Source organism: Schistocerca piceifrons, chromosome 2, assembly GCF_021461385.2.
Source record: "Schistocerca piceifrons isolate TAMUIC-IGC-003096 chromosome 2, iqSchPice1.1, whole genome shotgun sequence".
Classification (NCBI taxonomy): Eukaryota; Metazoa; Arthropoda; class Insecta; order Orthoptera; family Acrididae; genus Schistocerca; species Schistocerca piceifrons.
The window spans coordinates 720,415,663-720,436,622 of NC_060139.1; the positions used below are offsets into that span (position 1 = coordinate 720,415,663).

Consider the following 20,960-nt stretch of genomic DNA (forward strand, 5'->3'; position numbering starts at 1 on the left):
TCATTTCTTCTGTTGAATGTTTTGTGGAAAGCATGTAAACGTCTTGTTTATATTTCCATTTTAGTGCCAATATTCCAGTACAACTACTCACTGTATATTCTCCTTTCTTTAATTTTGCCTTCAGGAAGTCTGTGGGCATATTTTTTCTGTTTGAGTGCATTGTTCCAATCACATTAGTTTTATTGGTAAGGAGAGTTTTGAAAAGTTTCGGTGAAGAAAACCAGTTATCTAAATATAGAGTATGCCCTTTGTGTAATACCGTCTGTGGTAGTTTTAGAACTACACTTTCAGAGGCACTACCACTAGCATCACGTTTGTCACTACCCATGTATATCTTAAAATCATAGCAGTATCCTGAACTTGACTCGCACAATTTATAAATTTTAATAGCAAACCTCACTCTTTTTGATGGGTTAAATTGTTTGTAGAATAAGTGCCCCTTAAATTTCATTAATGATTCATCAATGGCAATATTTTCTTGCATTGTGTACACTTTCTTAAATGTTTGATTGAACATATCTATGACTGGACTTAGCTTGTACAGCTTATGTGTGTTGTTGGCTAAACTGTTAGTCGCTAGATGCAGAAATCTACTTATGTGCAGAAATCTCCTGAATGGCATCGTCTTCCTAAATATTGGCATTTCTATAGCGGCCCTCCTAGACCAATACATCTGAATGTATGGTTTCCTTCCTTCAGCCATGATTATACATAGTGCAATGTATATTTTTATTTCATTACAGCTGATAGGAGACCACTTTTGGTCTATTTTTCGTCTCTTGTGTTAATTGTACAGTATGTCTTGTGCATATCTGTTCGTCTCAGTTATGATGTTTTCCCAAAATGTACTATTAAATATTACATAGAAAACGTCTAATTCTCTTTTGCCTGTACTCACGTACTGTAAAGCTGCTTCCTTTATTCCGGGAATTTTTATATACGTTGAGATTGTTGGTTCATTGTCTTCCTTTTGCCACATCCACGACTCTGATTGTTGCTGGTAGGTTTGCTCTTCTTCATCAGTATCATCTTCCATCACCAGTCGCTTACACCTGTTTTCATACAGGAGGTAAAACATAACTACCACTGTCACTGCCGCTGTCAAAATATCCTGCAAAATCGTTGTTGGCTATGCCACCACATGTCTCCCTTTCCTTGTGAACACGTTTGCTACACGTCAGGAACATTGTGAAAGTATTTTTGATATGTTGGCAGGTCTGAATGCGGCGAAGAAAACTTTGTGTATGCCACGTGTACTCGATCAGCTCCGAAACATGTCAGAGACGTTCTGTTTACATTTGGCACTGCTGACCGATGATGTCTCTCACACAACATGCACTTGTTTGGCGCGGTAAACGTACCACGTCTCCGATACATCTGGTTGATCTTTGGCCATGTCGGTACGCTACGTCTCTCACACGACTTGCGCTTGTTCGGCGCAGTAAACATACCACGTCTCTGATACGTCTAGGAGATGTTTGGTCAGGTCAGCATGCTATGTCTCACACGACATTGTCAGCTAAGGGGTTAATCACAGTGTCAAAATTTTTATCCTGGATATGCTACTTCATTTAGAGAAACTCACATTTATCTATTTGTAATTAGAGGCTTCATGCTCTTATTCACTCTACAACTCCTGTCAATTGATATTTTCATGTAGAGAGGACTCGAATACTACTTCGTCATCAACGTAATGAAGAACTTTCCTTGTGGTCCAATTGCTATAGAATTCTTAAGCTTTTTGAATGTAGTGAATACTTTCTTAAATCACAATAACCATTCTCTTATATTTATGTTTTTGTTGTTATTTTCAGTCTGAACACTGGTTTGATGTTACCGCTATGTAAGTCTATCCTGTGCAACCTTCTTCATCTACATGACTACTGTATCGTACATCCACTTGAACACACTTCCTGTATTCAAGCCTTGATCTTCCTCTACAGTTTTTACCCCACCGCCACACTTACATCCATACCAACATTGTCAAGTTCTTAATGCCTCAGAAAGTGCCCTTTCAACCAATCCCATACTTTAGTCAAGTTGTGCCGCAAATTTCTCCTTTTTCTCCATTCAACTCTGTAACCTCTCATTAATTATTTGATATGCCCATTTAATCTTCAGCAGTCTTCTTCAGAGTCACATTTGAAAAAGTTGTGTGCTCTTCTTATCTGAACTGCATGTAGTCCATGCTTCACTTCAGTACAGGATTACATTTCAGATAAACGCCTTCATAAAATACTTTCCTCTCCACGAACCATGGACCTTGCCGTTGGTGGGGAGGCTTGCGTGCCTCAGCGATACAGATAGCCGTACTGTAGGTGCAACCACAACGAAGGGGTATCTGTTGAGAGGCCAGACAAACGCTTGGTTCCTAAAGAGGGGCAGCAGCCTTTTCAGTAGTTGCAGGGGCAACAGTCTGGATGATTGACTGATCTGGCCTTGTAACACTAACCAAAACGGCCTTGCTGTGCTGGTACAGCAAACGGCTGCAAGCAAGGGGAAACTACAGCCGTAATTTTTCCCGAGGGCATGCAGCTTTACTGTATGGTTAAATGATGATGGCGTCCTCTTGGGTAAAATATTCCGAAGGTAAAAGAGTCCCCCATTCAGATCTCCGGGCGGGGACTACTCAAGAGGACGTCGTTATCAGGAGAAAGAAAACTGGCGTTCTATGGATCGGAGCGTGGAATGTCAGATCGCGTAATCGGGCAGGTAGGTTAGAAAATTTAAAAAGGGAAATAGATAGGTTAAAGTTAGATATAGTGGGAATTAATGAAGTTCGGTGGTAGGAGGAACAAGACTTTTGGTCAGACGAATACAGGGTTATAAATACAAAATCAAATAGGGGTAATGCAAGAGTAGGTTTAATAATGAATAAAAAAATAGGAGTGCAGGTAAGCGACTACAAACAGCATAGTGAACGCATTATTGTGGCCAAGATAGACACGAAGTCCATGCCTACTACAGTAGTACAAGTTTATATGCCAACTAGCTCTGCAGATGACGAAGAAATTGAAGAAATGTATGATGAAATAAAAGAAATTATTCAGATAGTGAAGGGAGATGAAAATTTGATAGTCATGGGTGACTGGATTTCGGTAGTAGGAAAAGGGAGAGAAGGAAACGTAGTAGATGAATATGGAGTGGGGTTAAGGAATGAAAGAGGAAGCCGCATGATAGAATTTTGCACAGAACACAACTTAATCATAGCTAACACTTGGTTCAAGAATCATAAAAGAAGGTTGTATACATGGAAGAAGCCTGGAAATATTGACAGGTTTCAGATAGATTATATAATGGTAAGGCAGAGATTTAGGAACCAAGTTTTAAATTGGAAGACATTCCCAGGGGCAAATGTGGACTCTGACCACAATCTATTGGTTATGAACTGTAGATTAAAACCAAAGAAACTGCAAAAAGGTGGGAATTTAAGGAGATGACAGGAATGGGGAAAAGAAATACAGTAGAAGAAGAATGGGTAGCTTTGAGGGATGAAATAGTGAAGGCAGCAGAGGATCAAGTAGGTAAAAAGACGAGGGCTAGTAGAAATCCTTGGGTAACAGAAGAAATATTAAATTTAATTGAAGAAAGGAGAAAATATAAAAATGCAGTAAATGAAGCAGGCAAAAAGGAATACAAACATCTCAAAAATGAGATCGACAGGAAGTGCAAAATGGCAAAGCAGGGATGGCTAGAGGACAAATGTAAGGATGTAGAGGCTTATCTCACAATGGGTAAGATAGATATTGCATACAGGAATATTAAAGAGACCTTTGGAGAAAAGAGAACCACTTGTATGAATATCGAGAGCTCAGATGGAAACCCAGTTCTAAGCAAAGAAGGTAAAGCATAAAGGTGGAAGGAGTATATAGAGGGTCTATACAAGGGTGACGTACTTGAGGACAATATTATGGAAATGGAAGAGGGTATAAATGAAGATGAAATGGGAGATATCACACTGCGTGAAGAGTTTGACAGAGCACTGAAAGACCTGAGTCGAAACAAGGTGCCGGGAGTAGACAACATTCCATTAGAACTACTGACGGCCTTGGGAGACCCAGTCCTGACAAAACTCTACCATCTGGTGAGCAAGATGTATGAGACAGGCGAAATACCCTCAGACTTCAAGAAGAATATAATAATTCCAATCCCAAAGAAAGCAGATGTGAAAATTACTGAACTATCAGTTTAATAAGTCACAGCTGCAAAATACTAACGCGAATTCTTTACAGATGAATGGAAAAATTGGTAGAAGCCGACCTCGGGGAAGATCAATTTGGATTCTGTAGAAATGTTGGAATACGTGAGGCAATACTGACCCTACGACTATCTGAAACCTGTCAATATCTCCAGGCTTCTTCCATGTATACAACCTTCTTTTATGATTCTTGAACCAAGTGTTAGCTATGATTAAGTTGTGCTCTGTGCAAAATTCTCAGGCGGCTTCCTCTTTCATTTCGTAGCCCCAATCCGTATTGACCTACTACGTTTCCTTCTCTCCCTTTTCCTACCACCGAATTCCAGTCACCCATGACTATTAAATTTTCGTCTCCCTTCACTATCTGAATAATTTCTTTTATTTCATCATACATTTCTTCAATTTCTTTGTCATCTGCAGAGCTAGTTGGCATATAAACTTGTACTACTGTAGTAGGCGTGGACTTCGTGTCTATCTTGGCCACAATAATGCGTTCACTATGCTGTTTGTAGTAGCTTACCCGCAGTCCTATTTTTTTATTCATTATTAAACCTACTCTTTCTTGCATTACCCCTATTTGATTTTGTATTTATAACCCTGTATTCACCTGACCAAAAGTCTTGTTCCTCCTGCCACCAAACTTCACTAATTCCTACTATATCTAACTTTAACCTATCCATTTCCCTTTTTAAATTTTCTAACGTACCTGCTCGATTAAGGGAGCTGACATTCCACGCTCCGATCCGTAGAACGCCAGTTTTCTTTCTCCTGATAATGGCGTCCTCCTGAGTAGTCCTCGCCCGTAGATCCAAATGGGGGACTATTTTACCTCCGGAATATTTTACCCAAGAGGACGCCATCATCATTTAACCATACAGTAAAGCTGCATGCCCTCGGGAAAAATTACGGCTGTAGTTTCCCCTTGCCTTCAGCCGTTCGCAGTACCAGCACAGTAAGGCCGTTTTGGTTAGTGTTACAAGGCCAGATCAGTCAATCATCCAGACTGTTGCCCCTGCAACTACTGAAAAGGCTGCTGCCCCTCTTCAGGTACCACATGTTTGTCTGGCCTCTCGACAGATACCCCTCCGTTGTGGTTGCACCTATGGTACGGCTACCTGTATCGCTGAGGCACGCAAGCCTCCCCACCAACGGCAAGGCCCATGGTTCTTGGGGGAGCATAATCTGATTTCATTCATCTACATTCCATTACCCTTGTCCTACTTTTGTTGATATCCATATTATGTCCTCTTTCAAAGTCACCATCTATTCCGGTCAATTGCTCTTCAAAGTCATGTGCCGTGTCTGAGAGAATTACATCATCCAGGAAGCTCAGTGTTTTCACTTCTTTTCCCTGATCTCTAATCCCCCCAAGGGGCTCACTACTCTTTGGCAAGTGTGTGCTTGGCTCCTATGGGGCTCAGCATTTGTCCTATCTTTTTCTTTCCATGCTGCATGTCTATCCTCTTGCAGTTCTTTTTCCCCTCCCTTGGGGAACATGTCTGGGATGTTCTTGGGAATGTGTTCTGCATTTTCCATAGACCAATATCAGAACAGTCCCTCTCACTGTTTTTTCATTCTTTCCTTTTTTGTCCCCCTTCTCTGTCGTTCCTCCACTTTGGCATTTGAGGTTTCTCTTTTTCTTCTTCCTTCTTGTGTGTTCGTAAAGGCCAGCCCATGCATCTGATGCATAACAGGTGCCTGGGTAACGTGTAATTCACAGCCCTGGGTTGACAGGTAGAGTTTGCAGAGTGCAGGAGATGCTGGCAATCATGGGGGAGTTTCTCGCAATGAACCAAACATTTCCTTCTCAGTCCACATCTACTAAATGTAATTGGAATAAGGCTAATGAATCAAAGACCCTCCCATCTACACTTTGGTTCCTAGTGGGTTCATGTGCTGAAGATGGCCATTCCATTGCTATGGTTAATCCGTTTATTATTCAGAAAGATGTTGGTGCAATTGCTGGCTCTGCGAAATCCTGCTCTCGTTAACGCAATGGTACTTTGCTTTTGGAGACTAGTTGTGATTCTCAAACACAACTACTATTTGTAGCTTTGCTCCTCCAGGCTATTCTGTTTGTGTTGGGGCCCATCAAACACCGAATTCTTCACGTGATGTTATTTGCAGTAGGCTTCTCGATGGTCTGACTGAGGCAGAAATCCAAACTTACCTCTCTGATCAGGGTGTCGTTGCAGTCCATCAGATGATGGAAAAGATAGATGCATCCTTAGTGCCCACACGCACACTGTTTATTGCATTTGATAGAGCAGTGCTTCCATGCAAGATCAAAGCAGGCTATGAAGTTATCACGGTCCGTCCGTACATTCCGAACCCGATGCGCTGCTACCAGTGTCTTCATTACAACTGCATTCAAGTGTCCTGTCATCAACTGGCCAAATGTGTAACCTGTGGCAGACATTCTCATGAGGACAACTGTCCACCTCCTTCTTCCTGTTGCATCAGTTGCAAGTAGGACCATGCAGCGTCCCCTCAAGATTGTCCTGTGTATCTCAATGAGCAGGCCATGCAGGTGATCCAGGTGAAGGAAAAAGTGTCTTACCCTGTTGCTCACAAGTTGTTGGCTAGTTGGAAACCCTGATTTTTACCATCTGGCACTTACAATATCGTTCTTACTACATCTTGCTCCACGAGGGACATGGCCACTCAGACATGCAACCTCAAATTCAGCACCGCACTTGTAAAATCGCCCAGTGTTATGGTAGCAGCCCCGTCTTCTTCTCCTCCAGCTGTGCAACAAGCCACTCAGTTTTTGCCTCAAATGGCAAAATCACGTGCTACATTACCAGCAGGCCAGAAACTGAACACTTTTTAAGTCCCTCCAGCCAACAAACATCGGAATCTCCAGGCTCTGCACACTCTAGCAGAGAGTCTTTTCAGCCGTGTGGGGTAGCTGCGGGGTCTGAGGTGCCTTGCCACAGTTTGCTCGGCTCCCCCCATCGGAGGTTTGAGTCATCCTTGGGCCGTGTGTGTGTGTGTGTGTGTGTGTGTGTGTGTGTGTGTGTGTGTGTGTGTGTGTGTCCACTTGTTTTCTGCCTCCAGGAAACAAAATTGCATCCTCATGACCTCTTGCATTTCTTTCTGATCTGTTTTGATCTTCCCCCTGAGGATGGCAGTCCCTTTCATGGGGGAGTCGTGCTGCTCATCTGAGATGATGCTCGTAGTCACACCATCTCCCTGCAAGCTGTTGTGGTCCGCATTTTCTTTCCTCACTTCATCTTTTCCCTTCGTACCATTTACATCCCTCTGTCATTTGTTGTCGTCAGGGCAGACTTTCTCCAGCTTATTCGGCAACTGTCTCACCTTCTTTTGCTGCTCGGTGACTTAAATGCGCACCATCCCCATTGGGGCTCTCCCAGAACTTGTCAGAGAGTTGCCTTCTTTCCTGACCATCTCAATCTCATCCACCTGAACACTGGAGCACACATGTTCCTTTCAGACACTATGCACACCCATTCCCATTTGGAACTCTTGTGCTGCACTACCCAGCTTGCCCGTCATCTCGAGTGGTCCATTCTCTCTGATACATATTTGAGAGTCCATTTCCTGTGTGCTATCTGTTTGCTGATTCTACCCCACCTACGTCAAACCCAAATGGTGGCTTTCGTAGGTGGACTGGAGGCTTTACTTCTCCCTGGTGACCTTCGACGAATGACTTTCCCCCAGTTGTGATGACCAGATAGAATACCGTATCGACATTATTTTTACCACCACAGAATGTTCCATTCCTCGTATTTCATCCTTACCGCACTGTGTTCCAGTCCCTTGGTGGACTGAGACATGCTGAAATGCAGCTCACATGTGGACGTGTGTTCTCTCTGGTTTTAACTGTCATCCTACGATGGCAAACTACATTTGTTATAAACAGTTGTGTGCACGGTGTCATTGCATTCTTTGGGATAGCAAAAAAGCTAACTGGATTTCATTTAGTAGTTCTTTGAACAGTTCCGCTCCCTCTTCTGTCGTGTGGACCAACCTTGGTTCTCTGGGACCAAGGTCCATTCCCCAGTTTCCATCATGACTGTAACAGATGATGTCGTTAGGTCGCAATTTTGCAGAGATTTTGAGCTCCACCCACTATCGCCCTGCCTTCTCTGTCAAAAACAAGTGGAGGCAGATAGGGCGATACCCTTCTCTTCTCAGAATCATGAGTGCTACAATGCTGCTTTTACTATGAAGGAGCTAGATCGTGCTCTCACTTCATCGATCCTCTGCCCCAGGACTGGACAGTGTTCATATTTAGATGTTGCAGAACCTTTTTTTTGCAGGCAAGCACTTACTCCTTCATATGTGCAATCGCATCTAGGCCGAAGGCATGTTTCCCAGATGCTAACAGAGAAGCACTGCCATACCCATATCTAAGCCTCATAAGGACAAACATCTTCCTTCTAGCTACCACACTATTTCTCTCACCAGTTGTGTTTGCAAGGTGATGGAACATACGATTCGTGACTGTCTGGTATCGTGGCTAAAGTTTTGCAATTTACTAACCCCTGCACCATGTGGATTTTGAGCGTGCTGTTTTGCAGTTGACCATCTCGTCACTTTGTCAACCCATGTCATGAATGTTTTTCAGCATAAATGCCAGACTTTGGCTGTGTTTTTTTGTTTGAAGAAAGCCTAAGACACCTGTTGGAGGACTGTTAACCTATGTGTGCTCTACACATGGGGCTCCTGAGGCCGCCTGGCCTGTTTCCTTCAGGAATTTTTAAAATACCGAGTTTTCAAGGTACGTATGGGTTCTGCATTGTTGGACACCTTTGTCCAGGAAAATGATGTGCCTCAGGATTCCATACTAAGTGTCGCTCTCTTTGGTATCGCCATTAACCCTATTATGGCCTGCCTCCCGCTCTCTTTTCGTTTACGATTTTGCCATCTATTGCAGTTCTCCACAGACTTGCCTCCTTAGTGCATCTTCAGTGTTGTCTCAATCACCTTTACTCATGGAGCATTGACAATGACTTACACTTTTCCTCTGACAAAACTTTGTATAAATTTCTGGCCATGAATCGGTTTTTTCTACTGTCTTTACATCTTGGTGTATTCCTCTTACCTTCTTTGAAACTACAATATTCCTGGTGCTCATGCTCTACAGGAAACTTCCTTGGTCCTCACACATATCTTACCTTGCTGGCTGGAGTACACAGTACCCCAACGTCCTGCGTATCCACAGCAGTACTTCATGGGGAGCGGATTGGGCCACCCTCCTCTGTTTGTACAATCCCCTTGTCTGTTCGAAACTAAACTATGGGTATTTTGTTTATGCATCTGCATGTCCGTCCATCATATGCCATCTCAATACATTCCAACATCATGGCATCTGTTTGGCCAGTGGCGTCTTTTACACTAGCCCAGTTGAAGAATCTGTATGTAGAAGCTGCCGAACTACCATTGTCAAACTGCCATGATTTTGTCCTCAGCAGATACGCATGCTGTTTGTCTGCCATGCTTGGCCAGCCATCCTTGCCTCCTCCTTTGATGACTCCTTTGATCACCAGTATGGGGCGCATCCCTCAGTGCCCTTCAGAGCCTCTGTGTGCCGTCACTGTCCATCCCTTAGTGCAATGGGTCCAGGAAAGCTTTCACTTGCTCATTCTTCGTGGAGTCACTGTGATGTTTATGTGGGTCCCTGGTTAAAGTGGTCTGAATGGAATCAAGACTGCTGATGCTGCCAAGGCTGCAGTCCTCGTACATTGGCACGCTGGTTCTTCCATTCCCTCTGATCATCTCTGTGTTGCTTTCTGTCAGCAGGTGGTGTCAATTTGGCATCAACACTGGTCTTCCATTCATGGGAACAAGCTCTGGAGGGCTAAACCTCTCCCAGTGGCTTGGCCAATCTCATCTCAGCCCTCTCGCCACAAGGAGATCATGTTAGCTAGGTTGTGTATTGGGCACTGTCTTTTTAGCCATCGCCATTTGTTAGGTGGTGATCCCTCACCACTTTGTGCTCATTGTCCTCAGCCTTTGATGGTTCGTCATTTTCTGACCAAATTCCCTTTCTTTAACCACTTACATTCTAATTTATGTTTGCCGTCCGAGTTATCCGCTGTTTTAGCAAATGATGCGCAGGCTGTTGATCATGTTTTACTTTCTATACGTTGTAGCAGTATGGCGAAGGACATTTAATCTTTATTTCAGGACCTCTGTTGTCTTTATTGTGTATTTTATGGCCCTTTCTCGTAGAGAAAGTCCCTGTTTGTAGCTGTCTTTCCTTCCATCGATTGTGTTGTACGGTTCTGACATGGGCATGTATGACCTTAGTTGTTTTTGTGCCCTAAAATAAAACAAACTGATCTCTGATTCCTTTTTGCAACTTTATCTTTGGTTTTCATTATGGCTTGCTCGATATACAGGTTGAATAATAGCTGTACAGATTACAAGCCACAATCATGCCTTGCTTCTTTCTCAATTACTGCTTCCTTTTCTTGTCCTCGTAACTTTTATAACCACAGTGTGGTTTCTATACAAGTTGTAGACAGTCTTTTGCTCCCTGTATTTTATTCCCCTATCTTTTCCCTGGTCATGCATGCTTCTGAAGCCTTGCATTTGTCTTCCAGGCATACGTGCTTATCCATTATGCACTTTCTGCTAGTCTCATTGTTTATACATGTTTATTCCTCTTTGCCTGCTTCATTTGCTGCAATTTTATATTTTCTCATTGGGCAATTACATCCAGTCACTAGTTGGTTATAATTCATCATTTTCTTTGTTTTCTCCTATCTGTCCTTTCAAATACTATTACAAGAACAAAATTAAGGGACTTATGACATTTTTGTGGTATATGATACCCTCATTAACATAGCCTAGATTTCTTGCTGAAAAATCTAATCTGTACATTTATTAGTTTTTGGCGTACATTACACACAACCAGCACAATATTGTGTAAGTGGGACATCAAAGTATTAAAACAAGTTCATACTAGCAGATCATAATAACACCTAATAATAAAAAGGCAACAAATAAAATTCTTGTGATTTTACAGTGGCTCCCATAAGGTGAAGCTTTAGCAGTAATGTGATACTGCACTATTGCCTTACAGTCAGTGTTATGATACTATAGCTTAACATGGAAATTAACTCAATACATGTGCATGCCATAATCTCTTAATAAGCCTGTGCCAGTTTTGTAATTTATTGTATTTTCTTGTGCAAGGGTATGGTAGAATTAGTAATAAATTGGTGTTTCAAGTTGCTTAGTCTATTGCACACAGTGAACTGCTGATTGTGATACAATCATGCAAAAAAGTACATGATTTAAAGCAGTGTCTTAAGTCACATAAACAATTTAAAAAATTTCTGATAACTATTCTGTGGATATTGTTGGAGTAGTTTCCATGGAAATGCATTTTAATGATATGCTACAGACTTCCTGCCACTTTTTCAATTTGTAAACTATGATCGTCTTGGTGCCTCAGGTCGCAGAGTATAGCCCTGGTGGTATCTGTCGTAACGTTTCTTCCCAACCTTCTTGCTGCAAGTTGTATGTCATTTTAAATTTAGGCACTTCAAAACCAGTGATATGTAAGTGCCCATAGTACATTGTATCCTTTGTGAGGTGGCATACATATCTTTTTTAAGCATTGGTGGACTAGTACAAAAGGAGGTCACCGTAGTTCCATATTGTTGTACCTCAGTCACTACCTGTGTTACGTTACGAAGATGGGTGTTGTTGTTCTGTCATATTAGTTGGGTATTGAGAGCGGATATTACACTTAATGATCAAGTATTAACCAAGATCTTGTTCAGTCAATCAGCCTGATGAACAGCAGAGTTTTCTTCATGCTCTTCTCCATTATCTTTGAAGGAGAATTGTGTTTGGGTGTGTGTAGTTGCTAAAGCATTTGCTTTTTAAACATAAGTTCCACAGCTACTTTTTTTTTAATGTGTGGAGCTTCTGTATCCAAAGTGAATGCTTTATCACCTACAACACCCCCCACCCTTTCCCCTCAAAATAGAATTCTCTATCGAAAATAATGAAGACTAGCATAGTTCTCTCTCTCTCTCTCTCTCTCTCTCTCTCTCTCTGTCTTTCTTTCATTTTCCACTGCTGCCAAGAGCAGAGCATCGATTGGTATTGAAGTCATTGCTCTGGTACAGAGTGTAAATCAGCAGTACCATTATATGACAGCTGATAATTTGATGCCACTGTGGTAAAAGGTCACACCATAACCTGTTTGGTGCTCCACTGGCATTAGACACAGGTTCTGTGTGTTCCCTTATTATCTTCATTTACATATCAAATGTGGAAATTGGATGCATAAAGTAATGTTTATATCAGAATAACAACCGAAGATGGTATATGAAGCTTGTAAACTATGTCCACTGTAAGACATGAATTAGACTTGTCTCAGACCTGATTCTGTCTATGTAGGTCACCTTGTCATTTAATTGGTGGAATAGGTCTTATTCAGCTGTATGTAATACTACATTCTTGGAGATAGCCAAACAAACTAATGCACCTCTTCTGGGACACAGGTAGGTGACCCAGCCAAGAATTGACTCAGCCTCCTACATTAATGAAAAGGGCTGGTAAGCCAGCCAGCCTGGATACAGTTTTTAGGTGGTTTTCCACATCTAACAATGTAAATTCCAAGCAGTTATCCACGTTCCTCCTCAGTTACACTCTATGCAAACTTAGAAACCATTACCACTCATGTACTTGAGATCTACACTAGATGCAGACAGATGATGTACGTAGATTCTTTCTCAGGGGGAATGGTGGCAGCAGGAAGAGCATCTGGTCACCAGCTGCCACTATAATTGGCAACATTGATATAACAATGCCAACTCCACAGTGAAATGGGAAAAAGACGAAGATGAAGAAGAAGCTGTATATAATCCTATTATGGTCAGCCTTTCTTCTATTTTCATGTGGCATACTCTGAGAGCCCCTCTTCCTTTGATTGTTACTGAGTTTGCACTATGTATTTGCCTGTTAATTCTTTCTCTTGTTTCTTGTGACATTCTTGAGGTGACTCAACCTTAGTAATGTTGACGAGGTCTTCTAAAAGCAATGCCACCTCATTGATATGTAGGGTACTTATGAGGAACATTCAGCTTGCTACCCTTATCCTAAGTCAAGTAAGTATAATCACTTAAGATATTCCTTATCTGGTGGCAAGGCCTTTTAGTTTCATGGAATTAATTCAGCTCTGTAGATTGTTTTTTCCCTAGTTTGTTGCACTACTCACAACTCTGTTTTTATTGTGGAATACATACTTGGCCCCACATTTGTATCTAATACCTGCATTGTTTTGTTTGCTTATTACTTCTTGTTTGTTATCTTTTCTTTACATTCCTTGTTTTCTTTGTATGGTGTCTGATACATAATCTCCTTGAATTGACTGCAGGCTCCTTCTTTCCAGCAGAGTTTTTGGAGGCCATCTTGTCCAGCCCAGTTACTTTCATATCTTATTCCAGTATATTTCTGCTTATTCATTTGCCTAAACTATAATGAGATGTATTGTAGTTCTGTCTAAACCAGAATTTGCTGCCCATTGTTTCACATTTTCCCTATGACCATAATTTATTACAAAATTGTATACTGTGTAAAGGAGTCAGGTCCAGTTAACTCATTAAATGGTAAATCCATCATATCTACAATTAAATGAAAGTGTTTAGGATGTCATCTTTTATTTCTTTTATTCATCCTGCATTTACTGTTGTGGATTCATACCTAATGTGTCAGACAGCTATTTTTCTTTTAATTAATTTGTGCTTTACTTTCTAATAATGATTTCAGTTTATCAATTTTACATACTGTGATCTTTTTTTCTCATGCTAACATCTAAATCTCCTGAGCCTCAGCTTATCTGTAGCTTTTACATCTTAATATTATAATCCCGATATTTAAGCAAATGTCTAGTGTGTCAGTTGCAGAAACATTATCTTGAAGGGGGATGAAGTTGGAGGTTACTTCTCCGAACACTGTGGTACAAGGGCTCGTAATGGTATTCTTAAATGTTTTGTGAAACCTCTACATACAGTTCTTAATGTATATACAACATTTAAAAATGGTTGGTCACAACAGTATATGTGCAATTGTGAAACCTGTGGGGCAGCTGAAATTGGTGACAAATGCAGATGTCTGCTTACCTAGTTGTATTGAGGTGGTAGATGTTGCAGACAGCTGATTCCAGAGTAGTAGCTCCTAAACTGTTACAATTTGATGATATTGCTCAAACAGTACTACTGATTCGTGTTGGAATAAGGTGATGATTGACTGTTGCATCAAGTCAGTATTCCATTCCTTTCTTGAGACTGAATGTACTGAATCTCTTCAGATTTCCTACTTTTGCGGAAGTTTGGTTACTCTTCTGCTGACGTTCATCAGTATTTGAATGTAAGTTTTGTAGGGGAAAGGGATCTTTCTGTATCCTCTTGTGCTGACACATGTTTCGATGGCTTTCAGTTAGCCAGTTGTGAGTCTCCTATACAGAAAGATTTTAAAAAAATGCTGAACTTTTGCAGCGTAAGGGACAGTATGTCATCTTCTTTGCGATCTGGTTGTACTAACTTTTTCAACAGCTTCAGTAATGTCGTGGTCCAGCACTAATATGAAATTTTGGGAAAATCTTAATGCTAGCCTTTAAACAGTATTTTAAAATTGATATTTTGCCAGTTCTAATACAGTTTTTATTGCTTCGATGAATGTCATGTAATGCTACACTGCCAAAAAAATTTTGTAAGTTTCATATTTTCTTGATTTCATTTTGAATAAAAATAATTGTGAAACTATAAAAGACAATTATTATGTTTGTAGTAAAAACTTAAATGATCATTCTCATGTTTCAGACATTTTTATCTACACCTCCTGCACCAGTAAATTACGAGATCGACTTAAGTCGAATAGATAAACAATTAGTCGAGAACTTGATGCCATTTCAAAGAGAAGGTATATGGTAAGTTGAAATCAAGCGGATTATTTCACTCTTTAATATAAACTAATATTCACTCGTACATGTATGAAGCACCTAATTTTTTTTCCTCTAGAGAAGGAGGGCAACATATAATGTAGGAGAAGATGTAACAAGCTAACCAAATGATGACAAATAATGTGGAATGATAGGTTTTTGGAAATTAGTCAGATGAAATCAAATACAGAGAGAAGAAATGATAATATTTGTAATTCCTATGCCAGTGACTAATGAGAGTGGAAATATGTGTAATACCTTTGTCAGTAACTAATGAGAGCTGAGTCAGACCTGTGCAGAAAGTAAATAGGTAATTTAAAACTGTGTACCAGACCTGGACTTGAATCAGAATACCTGCATTTTAAACGCATTTTGCAAAATGCGTGATATCCTATTTTGAATTTCAGCCCTGCCAATGGTTTAATTGCTTGAGACTGTCATCATAGTCTATACAGTTATCATGCCAGTATTATTATTGTTATTACTGTTATTATTATTATTGCAGTGATAGTGGTACAGCAGCAGTTAGTAGTAAGTATAATCAGAAGTAAAGTACAGGTACAGACAACTGTAATCACAATTGTAGGTATAGAGAGACAAATAGTTAATTGTTAGAGAGAAGCTTTTAAGTGCAGAAAATCCAGAAACAGATTCATTTTTATTCCTTGCTGATGTTAGAGATTTGTGAGTATTAATTGTAAGCATCCAAGTCACTCCTTGAGTGATAAAAACAATGTCACAAAATACCAGCACACAGTATTACTATGCCAACAGTGACACAGTTTCGCCCAAGCTTTCCTGGCCCGGCAAATGATACGACGATTCCTATGAACATATTATGACCGATTTTCTTTACCAGTATTACCAAACTGAGCTAGTTTCCATCTTTTGTGACTGTCATGTTAGCTACTGGACATTAAACTCTAAAAGCTTCTTTCTTTTCTTCAGGCAGTCAGATGCGAACCTACTCCATATCTCTGTCAAAGTATGATACTATACTGGAATGGGAAGCTACAAGGGTGTAAACAAGAAAATATGTATAATACGAGGGCGGTTCAGAAAGTAACCTCCGATTGGTCACAGTGCGGGTTGTGGGGGGAGTAGCGACGCCATCTGTGCGTTCACGCACTCAACAGGTCAGTCGGCATCAAGCCATGGTCGAGTAAACGTCGTACCTGCGCTAGTTTAGTTTTTGTGGCAGTTTGAAATGTGTGCTGCAATAGAAAACCCCGCCAAATGTGAAGTGCGTGCTGTCATAAGGTTTTTTACAGCCAAAGGATATTCTGCAGCAGCTATTCATCGTGAGCTTTGTGCCGTGTACGGACCAAGAGTTATGAGTGAAGGAGTTGTCCGTGAATGGGTACATTTATTTAAAAGTGGACGAGAAAACGTTCATGATGAAGAGAGGAGTGGTAGACCATCATTGGTGACTGACGAACTCGTTCAGTCAGTTGATGCAAAAGTTCGTGAAAATCGACGTTTCTCAATGTCGGAGTTGTCTATTGGTTTTCCACAGATTTCTAAGACTCTCTTGTACGAGATAGTGACAGCAAGATTGGGTTACCGTAAGTTCTGTGCACGATGGGTGCCCAAAATTCTTACCGACCACCACAAAACTCAAAGAATGGCCTCTGCATTAGACTGATGGCAACGGTGTTTTGGGATGCCAAAGGGGTGTTGTTGGTTGAATTCATGGAACGTGGTACGACCATTAATCAAGACGTGTACTGTGAAACAATAAAAAAGTTACAACGGGCTATACAGAACAAACGCCGTGGTATGCTGACTTCCGGTATCGTTTTTTTTGCACGATAACGCCCGTCCTCACTCTGCTCGCAGAACAACGGCCCTTCTTGAGTCCTTCAAGTGGGACGTTATCAACCATCCACCTTACAGCCCAGACTTGGCGCCAAGTGATTATCACCTCTTCATGCATTTGAAGAAATGGCTCGGGTCACAGCGGTTTGATGACGACGAAGATCTCAAAGATGCGGTCACAGGCTGGTTCCAGGCACAAGCGGGTGATTTTTATGCAGAAGGAATTTCAAAGCTTGTGAAGAGATACGATAAGTGCCTCAATCGCTATGGAGACTATGTAGAAAAATAGTGCAAAGATGTAGTTGTAAGATGTATATATTAAAATATTTTTATTTAACTTGGTGTATTTTTTTAAATCAACCGGAGGTTACTTTCTGAACGGCCCTCGTAGTTAAGTCAGATGTGGTATAAGGGCAGTTTGTGTTCTTTTATCTCTCTGTGAAATGCCTTTTCCTTTGTATTGGTCTTGATCTGTACAAAAAGTTGACAAACTTACCAGTTTTCATTGGAATTGTGGCACCACTGCTCAATTAAGTAGTGTTGTCATGTGGGGTCATGTGCATATGTTTACAAACACCACACTTTCAAACATTTTGTGCCGGACACCAGAGGCACTGCGTTATATGTGTTTCAGTTTTATTTAGATTTCTGTTGCTCAGTTTTGTTATTATTTTATTATGCTTTTTATATTTTGTATCTTCCATGCACGTAATTAGGTTGTGCATAGTAATGAGATAAATCTGATGTTTTTTGTTCCCTGCGTGTTATCTGAGGTTGAATTGAAAGTGTAGATCGATTAAACAATCCATTGTATTTTTTGTCATCTCCTGCAGCTGCGATCAATAAAGCTGCCATTAATTGTCTGAGGGGCTTTTTGTGTAGTTTGGTTCAGTGTATCAAGTACATGCAGATTCTAACTGTTGAACAACAATCTGCACAGCTTGTACTGACAATGTGGTGACCCCACACAATATACCTGCATAGTATCATTGGATTAATGAGTTCATATGAAAGAGATTTGTAAAATGACTGACATTAATCCCATCATGTCACAACTGGCTGTAAGACTACCACCTTTCTGGCCACACAATCCAGCTTTGTGGCTTGTGCAGGTGGAGACCAATTTTTTTCTATTCTTTAATTCAGTGGACATTACCAACTTTGTGCAGGTAGTAAGCCATTAGACTACCAGTACACCATGGAAGTGCAAGATATAATTACCTCACCGACAGAGGCTAATTACTATGACTGGCTTAAAGCATAATTGGTGTGACATGTGTCAGCATCACAGGAAGAGTGAATCTCTCAAGTTCTTACTCAGGAAGATATTGGAGACAGAAAGCATTCACATTACCTGCAGCACCTAAGAAGCAAAGTAGATATGAGAACTGTTCCAGACAGGTTACCGTGCACAATATGGAGCAGTCGTTTGCCATCATCCGTCAAAGCAGTCATAGCGTCACAGGCTGGCACACTCCTTGACACAGTAGTGGAGTTGGCAGATATCCAAGACTTGATGACACTAGCTCCTGTCAGCACAATCACCACGTAGTGTGCTGGCGCAACGCCAACTGTTTCATGTGTAGGTTACAAGGCCTAGGTGGCCGAGATAGATCTGTTGATGCAGCAAATCAGTGAACTGTTACCTTGACATGACCTGAGCAGTGACAGAGGCCAGAATTGATACTGCTGATGCTCGCACGGCAGATCATTGATGACCTAGTCCACAGCTGACCCTGAGTAGCAATGTACCTGCTGGTATCACCAGAAATTTGGGAAGCAAGTGTGCAGATGCACAACTTCCTACCCCGGTGATCGGAAGGAGGGGTCTCCTCTTATTGCTGATCAGTGTCTCTGCACTTGTTTGTTAGTGATCAGCTGCCCTGCCAGAAATATTTAATACACTGGTCAAAACAATTGTTTGTTCCATGGAGTGGAGACAACAATATTATGATCACTGAGATAGTGGTAATAACGGAAAGTTGCTGCAGAGGAGGTTGGTGTTGACTTGTGTTTATTCTGCCAAACAAATTACACAAGCGGTTGGGTTCAGATATTGTAGTGAGCAGGTAGTGCAATGCAATAACAATGTGACTTACCTGAAGCTTTGGCATGGAGAGCCATAGGACAGTTGGAAGTGGGACAGACACAGCTATTGGAGTGTCCCAAAGTGTAATTTCCAGGACCTGGATGTGATTTCAGACAACAGGAACCATTAAAAGAAGCAAGGCTAAGGTCGTTCATGGATAAAGTCAGCAGGAGATGACCGTTATCTCCAGTTAACAGACCGTCGAGGCAGAAGGCTGAATGCAACTCAGCTGCAATGCATCCTCCAGACAGCAACAGGACACACAATATCAACACAAACAGTCCGAAATCACCTTCAGGAATGTGGCCTCTACGCACGGAGGCCTATGGTGTGTGTCCCCTGAAAACCACATCACCGTTTAGCCCGCAGAAACTGGGCAGTGCAACATCAGGATTGGAGTCGTAATGCACGGCACTGAGTGCAGTTCACAGATGAGTCAAGATTTTGAGTTCAGCCAGACAGTCATTGTTTCCTCATCTGGAGAGAATGTGGCACTTGGAACAATCCTGCTTATGTGCAGGAAATATCACCATATCATGGTGGTGGATGAATGGTGTGGGCAGGAGTCAGTAGTGGCGGACATACGGACCTCTGTGCCGTTCAGATTGGCACTTTGATTGCTCAGAAGTGTAGAGACAACATCCTTCATCCTTTTGATGCCATAGGAGAAGGGTGTCATCTGGTGGTCGATAATGCTTGTCCCCACGGAGCTGCACTGGTGGACAACATGTTTGAAGCTGAGGGAATTTGTACAAATGGAGTGGCCAGCTTTTCACCAGACTTAAACCCGATTGAGCATGACTGGAATGCACTTGGCAGACTCATTACAGCCAAACCAGCACCTCACACCACGATTGCAGAGCTGGATATTGCACTCATGGAAGAATAGCCAAATATCCCTCAAGAGCTGATTGATAACCTCATACTGTCCATGCCACGCAGGTGTGCAACTGTACTGGCTGTCCTAGGTGATCACACACCACATTAGAGGGCAACAAGAATGACTTTCACTATTGTGGTAGCCCCATGGTGCCTCACTCTATGTAAACGCCATGTAAACCTCAAGTAAAGAGTTGAGACAGCAAAATATCGTACTCTATCACACACAAATTATAATTGTAACCAATATCTGAATAAAATATGGTACCATCTGTCTATTGTGTATGATATCTCACCTGATCCCCTAATTGTTCTGAGCAGTGTAGATACTGGTTCCATTTTGTCCATGCATCCGTGGACTATGTTGAGTAAGAAGCAAGCAAGCGCCCATATTATTATGTCTGACCGCTGCAGACAACGTGGTCGAAACAGTGTACTGTCGTCTGCACTTAGAACTAGACTGTGGTTTACGTCAAGCCTTCACATGGGATTTTACATTGCAGATATTGCCAAACCTGTCATCATGCCTAACTTTCCTGCTTGTTACAATCTGCTGCTGGACATGAAGAACTTATTCCTAGTTGACAACACAGCAAGCGTAACACCATCCAGATTTCAATGGGGCATGGCCGTTCATACAGCCTAAGTAATTCAAGTGGCAGATGGCAAGTACATGGAGCTGCCACATGAATTCCCTGCTCTTGACACAACCATTTGAAGTGCCTAAGGAGGTAAGGCACGACAGAGTTCGATACATCGAGGCGATCGACGGTCCCCCCTCCCCCCCCCCCTCCTCCCCCCTCCATGTTTTGCAGACCACAGTGTTTGGCTCCAGATCGTCTTAAAATTGCGAAGGCAGAGTTTGACAGTGTGATTTGTAAAGGTGTAATGTGGTCTTCCCATAGTCCCTGGTCTTCATCACTACATTTGGTCCCGAAGAAGGGTGGTGTATGGTGGCCTTATGGTGGCCACAGAGCTCTGAATGCCAGAAAAATACCGGACAGATATCCAAGTTACTTTGAGTGTCCTAGACTGCATAGAAGTGT

General features: G+C 41.6%; 1 protein-coding gene across 1 annotated transcript in view; it reads left to right on the plus strand.

Moving 5' to 3' along the window:
• LOC124776379 (SWI/SNF-related matrix-associated actin-dependent regulator of chromatin subfamily A-like protein 1) overlaps nucleotides 1-20,960 on the plus strand; it is a 135,695-nt gene that overhangs the window by 23,383 nt on the left and 91,352 nt on the right. The window contains exon 4 of the mRNA XM_047251343.1: nucleotides 15,010-15,116. Coding sequence (XP_047107299.1) covers nucleotides 15,010-15,116 — 107 coding nt within the window. The remainder of the gene's footprint in view (nucleotides 1-15,009; nucleotides 15,117-20,960) is intronic.